The 8,923-nt window shown below is 36.9% G+C and overlaps 2 protein-coding genes across 2 annotated transcripts in view; one reads left to right on the top strand and one right to left on the bottom strand.

Annotated features, from left to right (window-relative positions):
- The window catches only part of LOC100186101, a 9,556-nt gene extending 2,731 nt beyond the window's left edge, over nt 1-6,825 (top strand). The window contains exons 5-13 of the mRNA XM_018814028.2: nt 1,688-1,813; nt 2,271-2,356; nt 2,580-2,705; nt 2,994-3,197; nt 3,331-3,499; nt 4,000-4,144; nt 4,649-4,844; nt 5,086-5,218; nt 5,375-6,825. Coding sequence (XP_018669573.1) covers nt 1,688-1,813; nt 2,271-2,356; nt 2,580-2,705; nt 2,994-3,197; nt 3,331-3,499; nt 4,000-4,144; nt 4,649-4,844; nt 5,086-5,218; nt 5,375-5,526 — 1,337 coding nt within the window. The 3' untranslated portion in view covers nt 5,527-6,825. The remainder of the gene's footprint in view (nt 1-1,687; nt 1,814-2,270; nt 2,357-2,579; nt 2,706-2,993; nt 3,198-3,330; nt 3,500-3,999; nt 4,145-4,648; nt 4,845-5,085; nt 5,219-5,374) is intronic.
- Nucleotides 6,826-7,270: 445 nt separating this feature from the next.
- On the bottom strand, nt 7,271-8,562 carry LOC100185310 (S-adenosylmethionine sensor upstream of mTORC1). Its single transcript, XM_002126710.5, has one exon. The coding sequence runs from the start codon at nt 8,354-8,356 to the stop codon at nt 7,358-7,360; it is 999 nt and encodes a 332-aa protein (XP_002126746.1). The 5' UTR covers nt 8,357-8,562; the 3' UTR covers nt 7,271-7,357.
- Nucleotides 8,563-8,923: the final 361 nt, after the last annotated feature.

Raw genomic sequence — 8,923 nt, 5'->3', positions numbered from 1 at the left:
CTGGGTCCAATTTTTGCCTCAATGGTTCTACTATAATATACCAACCAGGGTATTTACCCACGTCTACTATAAGACCTCCACCTCCCCTTTACCCAACCACTATATCTGATACCCAGAGGTAAATTCCAACGACCAGCAACCTGTCAATCATACACCAAGATGTAGCAGAACAACCTCAAGCAAGAAAACTCAATCGAACCCCATTAGTTGTCCATAGTAAAGCTACTGTGTATAATCCACAGACCAACGTTGCTACTCCAGTAGAAACCAAAGGTAAGTGAAAATAAAACAAAATATCTTCGCACGAACTATTTTATATATCAATGTATTATCCGCGCATTTTGACTGATACTGATTATCGGTAAAACGTAAATTTCGGCTGACCTTTAGTTGTCAGCACCCCAAAATATTGACAAGGTGTGCGCCATTAAGAGTAATATACCATTTTTATAAAATATAGAATAAAGAGGTGTCTTATCTTCCCCCACCCTACTATAGTTCAAAGTTTAAACTAATTTTATATTTTAGTTTGTGATTACAAAGCTGAGAAGAAATGTCGAGTAAAGCAAGTTGTTGAAAAGGTGAGATGAATGGTAACGCTATATCTTAACCTGTGCATTGAACTACTTTCTATTTTACTTTGTTTGAATGATATTATCCTTGTGTGGCAGAATAACGCCAGTTGTTATAACAGGTGTTCTGTTTCGTACACTTCTTTATGTAACTTATTTATCCTCGCATGGCGGGGCAACAACAGTCATAATAACACGGGTATTCTGTTTCGTACACCACTTGCCCGCTTAGGAGTTACCACGTATGTAACTTATTTGTCCTCGCATAGCGGGGCAACAACAGTCATAATAACACGGGTGTTCTGTTTCATACACTTCGTGCCCGCTTTCGAGTTACCACGTATGTAACTTATTTGTCCTCGCATGGCGGGGCAACAACAGTCATAATAACACGGGTGTTCTGTTCCATACACCTCGTGCCTGCTTTCGAGTTACCATGTATGTAACTTTGTAAATAATTGCTTTTATCTGTATGGATAACAATTTGTTTGGCTGGCAATTGTCTTTCCCAAGCAGCCAAACTGCCAAGCATATAACATATACTAGATACTACTACTAACTACTACCATCTATTAAAATTATATTTTTCCATATATTTTACAGAAACAAAGTTGTAGCGCCCCACACAGTGAGGTTTTGAGCCAAGAACCTTCAGCAACCACTTCCAAGTCTTCATTTGTTAAGAAATCTATTCTATCTTCAAAGTCACAACCAGTGAAAAAGAAAGTGGTTTGGACTGATATGGCTGCTGCTAATGAACCAGGTATGTAGAGGGTCTAATATGTTTAAGTTAAAAGTATGTCTATATAAAACAACACCCCTTGCCTCATATGCTTCTGATTTTATTCTATATGGGTGAGGTTCTTGTTGTGGACCTGGGATTTAGGCCAGGTTTTGCTCATTTCATTAACACCTTTTGTACATTTTCAGTGTTAGATGAGACAAGAGTGAATGTTACAAGTACCGAGCTGGTCTTTATATGACACTCACTGTTGTCTTATCTAACACTGAGTTGATCATATATTACCCTGCAAATACGCTACATTTTTAGAAAAAAAGTCTAAACATAACATACTAACTAAGTATGTAACACAGCTTAATATTTATCTCCACAGAAACTACCAAACCAAGCAAACCTGCAACCTATCCTTCTAATCAACTCAATGAAAGTGAAATCAAGAAAGTGAAAGCAAACCCAGCCAAACATACAAGGAAGAATAGGATTGGACCTTTCCTTATAGGTGGGGAATGTCAGTGTTGGTGAAATACTTAAGTGTTGGTCATAAATAAACACCTGGTCAAAACTTAATGTAAAAAATACTGAAGTGTCGGTAGTGGCGTCGATTTTATAAAAACGTAAGGGTTGCGACATCACACTTGAATACAAGGTAGGGGTTGCTGCAACCCCTGTAAAATTCCCAGGGTAGGCCTGCATACCCTGCACCATATAAATCGACGCCAGTGAGTGTCGGTCAAATACAACATAACTTATATAAACACCTGTAAAAAATAGTGCAACCAATTCAAGTTATTTATTATATTACATATTTTGTAAACACTATGGGTTAATTACAAACTATTATTATCTATTTTCCAACCCTTAGTACCAATTCAAGGTTACTGTATTCCACTTTTTGTTGACACATTTTACACATTACCTGTCTTGCATTTTCAAAATATCTTTTATTCCTTTTCCAGGTCCCTTGCTAGGCAACAGTCCAGTGAAATGCATTTCTCAATATTTGGTAAGAAAGGAGGGCACAGGAAAATATTTCATGGCAAAGGTAGGTGGATTAAAACAATGTTAAATTAATGTAACGTATTTATCCTTGCATGTCAGGACAGTGATAGTAACAAATCGACAAACTTCACAAAACCTATGCCGAAACTGTTTTATTAGTCCTTGTTAATTAGCAATAACTTCATGCCATACTTACAGCACTTCATTTTAAAACTTTCTTTTTGGATAAAAAAGATTATGAATATTAACTTACGTTTTTGTTGCAGGTGTTTACTGAAAACCAAAAGCCTGGAGAAACCAGAAGTGGGAAAATGCTCCTCCACACGGAGCACTCCCTTCTCTCTTTATTATCATCACATCCTGGTGTGATAAGACAATATGGATTGTTCAAGGTGAGAACAGATGGGAGAATTAAGCTATTAGCCAGTTGTAGAGAAAGCAGAGGTGCCAAAATCTTTGGTGGTAAACAAAAAACATTCAAAGAATTATAAAGCCGTATCCTTACAACTCCAATGGACCGTTGTTAATTGTTTAAAACACAATCAGAATATTTGGATATTATGTGCTAAAACTGTCCCATCTTTTCCACACTACTATATATATCTTTATAGATGCCATACGTAACAGTAAACATTGTATATGCCACTATATATATAACACAGCTTATGTACATTACATAGGACACTTCGTGCAACCCAACCAGTGGTGACGTCACCCCTCGTGTAGGATTAATAGTTGACTGTCTTGTGCGCCATGAAAAAAGTGTTGCCACGAATAATTACCTTAACCTACAACAACATGTGATACAAGTGAAAAGGTTATCTGAACGGGAAGCACTAAGGATATTCCATTCAGTGGTTTCAGTCATTGTTTCTTTGCATAAAGTGAGTACTGAGTATATCTAGTTGTTTTATTCTCTGGAATAAATCCCAGGTCCCATGGCATGCTTCACTTTAGGACCTCACCCTCACCCATATGAATATCTTAGCCAAAGATGCAAATAATCCACATGTTTAGATGAATGTCGTGCACCGAGATTTAAAGCTAGGCAATATGGTGCTGGATAAACGAACACGGAAAATAACTCTGATCAACTTCTGCTTGGGTTGCCATTTAAACTCGGAGAGGGATTTGCTCACTGATCAACTGGGGTGTCCGGCTTATATTAGTCCTGATGTTTTAAGTGGTAAGTCATGCAACTGTTGTAGTATACTGGGCAAAGTGTATGTTTAAATGGTAAGTTGTTAACTTGTTATAGTATATTGGTTAGGATTCTCACTTCAAGACCAGAGGGTACTGGGTTTGAGGCTTAATGCTGTTACCTAATTTTGTAGTATATTGGTTAGGGTTCTTAAATTTCAGAGGGTACCATACGGGCTTGATGTTCTACAAAAGTGGGTGTAGAACCGAACTGTAATTGGTTTTACCCAGTCACTTATACCCACAAAGTTACATACATGGTAACTAGGCGGGCACGAGATGTATAAAACAGAATAAGCATGTTATAACGACTGTAGTTGCCCCGCCATGTGAGGATAAATAAGTTACATACGTGGGAACTCGTAAGCGGGCACGAGGTTTATAAAACAGAACACGCGTGTTATAACGACTGTTCTGCCCTGCCAGAAGCGGAGAAACTAAAACTAACCAAACACATTAATAAACAAGATACTCAAATGCTTTCAGATAAACCGTATGCTGGCAAACCCAGTGACATGTGGTCCCTTGGTGTTGTGTTATACACAATGTTGTATGGACAGTTCCCTTTCTATGACCAAGCACCGAAGAAACTGTTTGCTAAGATTAAGACAGCAGAATATTCAATACCAAGGTATATAATGTGCGTTATTGGTTTAAATTGGGGGTAATGAGCCAACTCTGGTATAAATTTCAGTTTTCATCGCTTGCCTCACTGTAGGACCTCACCCATATAGAGTAGAATGTGCATATACAATGTTGGGGTGATGGGACAACTCTGGCATAATTCCTAGGTCCCATGACATGCCTCAGTATAGGACCTCACCCATATAGAATAGAATGTGCATATACAATGTTGGGGCAATTGGCTGACTCTGGTCTAAATCCCAGGTCCTATGACGTGCCTCAGTGTAGGACCTCACCCATATAGAACAGAATGTACATATACAATGTTGGGGTAATGGGTCAACTCTGGCCCATATCCCAAGTCTCCTGGTGTGGCTCACTATAAGACCTGACCCAACTACTAGAAGTATATAATATATTACAGTATTCTGTAACACTTGATCCTAACTGTCATTTCAAGAACACAGCTTTACATAAAACTTTGATTGACATTTACCATTTTGATTGACAGCTCTGGTCAAGCATCAGCGAACACCAATGATGTCATTCACGGTCTATTGACCCTAAACCCGCTGAAGCGTCTCACAGCCGTTGAAGCGTTAGATTCAATTGAATCTTGCGCTGCAGCGTGGTACGTACTACGCACTCCAACCACACCGGCACAAGTTGTGCCTGATGTTGACGACCTGGATGTCTCATTGATTGAGGTGTGTGGTCTGGTAATGTGTTTGTTTATTATATTATGCTCACTGTCGGGTTAAAACATGGGTAAAAATGTGTAAGTGCCGGTTCTATTCTATATGAGTGAGGTCCCACAGTGAGGCATGCCATGAGACTGGAATTTAGGCTAGAGTTGGCTCATTACCCCAACATTATATATGCACATTCTATTTTATATGAGTGAGGTCCTACAGTATGGCACGCTAATAAAGTTTAATTTGTTTCCAGCGTTCAAAACTGAACGAAGAGAGCGTTAAACAACGGGACAAACTTCTAACGTTTGCGTTTTGTAAGAAACTGCTGAGCGATGATGAAAATGATGATGAAGCACAAATTTCTACAACCAAACTCAAGTTGAAAAGTAAGAATTTAAAATATTGTGAGTTATTTTTAATGTCAACGCATATTTCCTAGTTTCCCATGACCTTACCAACATATAGAATCACCTATATACCAAGCAATAACTTCACATAGAATTTACACTCCCCATAGTTTCATTACTTTATCTCCATACAAGATCCTGGCTGTTCCAAACGCCCTCCTACACTCCCTGAGATATGCCACGTCAGTTATGATGCACGACCGCTCAGCCATGACGAAGCCAGGCTGCATAGGAGACTACTTCCTAACAGTACTGGCTCAACCAATCACAGCGTGCCAGCTCATTAATAGTTTGTGTTCAATTGTTACATAGGCAATCACTTATTGTGCGTCTATAAAAGTCAATATGACTTTGCGGAGGAAACGGTTTGACTCAGTGAATCTAAACTAAACAGTACAATGCTGTTACTATTATACAGTATGGTGGGGAAGATGGGACACTTTTTCCCTCTATTTTCTTGATCAATTTGGTAGTAAACAAAGAATATTCAAAGAATTAGAAAACTGTATCCTAACGACTCCCATAGGCCGTTGTTAATCGTTTAAAACACGATCAGGATATTTGAGTATTATGTGCTAAAGGTGTCTTCCCCACCCCACTATATATATACACATGTAAGTAGCAAAGCAAGATGAATTTAATTTTTTTTTCGTATTTAGTAATATAGTTGAAGTAGTTTAAGATCTGAACTTAAAGTTTTGCTAAATCATCCAATGTTCTAGATATTTGCACTTCATACCAAATGCATTGATTGTTCACCATGTAACCTGTATAAGGTTAAGCCTTAAATCTCACTAAACCGTGGCATGTAAGTGCCATGGCATCTTACAGTCCATGGTACTTGTCATGTATTATTGAAGTGCCTCGGTCTTTTTTCTTGTAGCAAATTCGTGGCATTTGCCACTCGCCACCGTGAATGGCGAAGGTTGTATTAGGTTAAACTTTGCACATAGTATTTGTGTACGAATAGGCAAAGTTGCAAATATTGTATTTTTTCATTGTAGTATTCTTACTAGCTTTGATATAATGCAGTCGTTTTTAACTTTTCTAAAACCATTTGTTGATTATGTTTGCTGAATATTTAAATTTTTGAACATTTGCTAACTGAAGTAAAAAGTCGTTTGGATGTTTTATGCCAAAGCCAGGTTAATAGTTATTAGTGGTATCTACCTAATACACATGCAGAAAATGCACCAAATTCAAAGCATCAAAAAGTTAATTTTTATCTGGGTAAGCAAGTAGTATTATATTTGCCACAAGAAGTGGTGTAATGGCATAAAGTTAACTAGAATTTTATCGAAACCAATATTTCGTCTGCCATACAGTAAGCCTTCACTTTAAATCCCAAGCTTTAAAATCTGACAAATTGTTTGTTTAAATGAAATCTATATTAACTTTATCCATGGTTCTTGGGTATAAATATGTAACGTGTTCCGAAAACCAGTCTGCTGAAAATTGATTTTGTGAATGAACTTTGTGTATTTTAAATAAGTTGCCATAACATTGTAACAATGATGTTTATTTTATCATAATGTGTCACAATGTGTTGAATCATGAAACAATAAAAATCTCAATCTAAAATGGTATTTATAGTTTAGTTTCTTGTAAAAGTACAGTGTATTGGGCAAAATCTGGCCTAAATCCCAGGTCCCATGTCGTGCCTCGCTGTAGGACCTCACCCATATATAATGTGCATATACAATGTTGGGGTAATAGGCCAACTCTAGTCAATAGGCCAACTCTAGTCATGTAGGTTGCAGTTATATACTGCAACCTACATGCAGTATATAAGACAGTGCCATTACAGCAGTAGTTTAGAACCTATGGTTTAAGTACCACTTGTAGTACATGGAGACCCAGGGAGTAAGAGTGCGACCTATTTAGGTTTAATAATCAAAGAAATTAATAGCAAATGAATCTATAGAATTAACTGTAGGTTTAAAGTCCACAAAAAGTGAAACAGATAAGTAAATAGAACAAACTCGCGAGTTTTGTGACCTGCACTATAGTTATTTAAATATATAAGGGTCAAGTGGTATAAGGTCAGTTTATTAGGTAAAAAAGTATGAGTAAAACAATTGCTGAACCACTGATGTATATACAAAGAATATATTATGTTTACAAACATGTATTGTCTACTGTGTTATTAAAATCCTGTGGGATATTCAGCAGTTTTTCAAGCTTTGTATTTTGTCCAGATCTCTTATCAATTATAAAGTTTGATGGAATTTTCCGGAATGCTATGAGGTGTAAATGCTTGTCTTTTTCATATTTTACTCGACAAAAACCAATATCTTCGATTTCTGCTTTCCATTTTTTCATGTTCGATGCGTGTTTATTTTGGTGGCTTGAATCTGGAGTTATGATCAGTAGAAGACCATTTGTAGTTAAAACCTTGTGGGCTTTTTCACACATTTGAAATCTTGCATGTGGACATGGAATGTATGAAAGTAAAAGCGAAAACACTACAACATTAAAATGATTTTTTGGTAAAGCTGTTATTTTCCTTGCATTTTCTGCATCAAAATCCGGGCCATTTGATTGATTTGCAGCAGAAATGTCTACTGTTAAAAAGTCACATTGATAAACTTGTTTATTAGCTGGTGTAATGTCAACTGCTGTTGTTTCAAAGTCTTCAATGTCATGGAACGGATTATAACATGATCCTACATCAAGAAGACGAACTTTTTCATAAATTTTTCGAAGATTTGATGCAGTTTGGGCATTTTGTGTTGGAATTTTTTCATCAATTTTAGGCACGAATGACGCAGTTTTGGTACTTTCGTTTGGGTTTTTGATGAAGAAGTTATCTTTATTTTGTTCATAGTATTCTTGTCTTCGTTTATCCTTCTCTAAAATTTCTTCTAACTTTCCTTTATGGAAATATTCTTTCACAGTGTCTTTACACCAAGTTGTCCTGTCCTTTCCATCACATTTGGTCCCCCATACATCTGTAGCGAGCTCATACATGGCTTCAGAATATTTCTTCAAACCCTGGTTGTCGCTACAATGTTTTTTCCATACTTTGGAAAAATCTTTGCATTCAGAAAACTCATCTCTAAGTCTTTTATGGGTTGAACGGATTACTTTGACTTGGGGTGGTGGATCCAAGGCCATTTTAGATGTATTCTAATAATACTACTGTTGATATAAACAAATGTACATACAATTTATTTGAGGTTAAAATGAGCTGGTAGTGTTCATTTTGATCCTTAAAATTTTGGTGAACATTTCTGGTATTGCAATATATTTATGCCTGAGATAACTTTAACCCTGCTGTTAGGTGTCTACACAAACAAGCAGACCCAAAGTATATTGCATTCACCACATTAATCAATGAGGTTCCTTATGTTTGACAACTATGAGTGTAACTGTATTTTAACAATGTAACCTCAGATTTTACCCTGCTGTTAGGTGTCTATACAAACAAGCAGAGCCAAAGTATATTGCATTCACCACATTAATTAATGAGGTTCTTTATGTTTGACAACTATGGGTGTAACTGCTTTTATCAATGTCACCCCAGATTTTACCCGGCTGTTAGGTGTCTATACAAACAGACAGACCCAAAGTATATTGCATTCACCACATTAATTAATGAGGTTCCTTATGTTTGACAACTATGAGTGTAACTGTATTTTAACAATGTAACCTCAGATTTAGCCTGCTGTTAGGTGTCTATAC

Source organism: Ciona intestinalis, chromosome 11 (assembly GCF_000224145.3).
Source record: "Ciona intestinalis chromosome 11, KH, whole genome shotgun sequence".
Lineage (NCBI taxonomy): Eukaryota > Metazoa > Chordata > Ascidiacea > Phlebobranchia > Cionidae > Ciona > Ciona intestinalis.
This window is presented reverse-complemented; position numbering and strand designations above follow the sequence as displayed.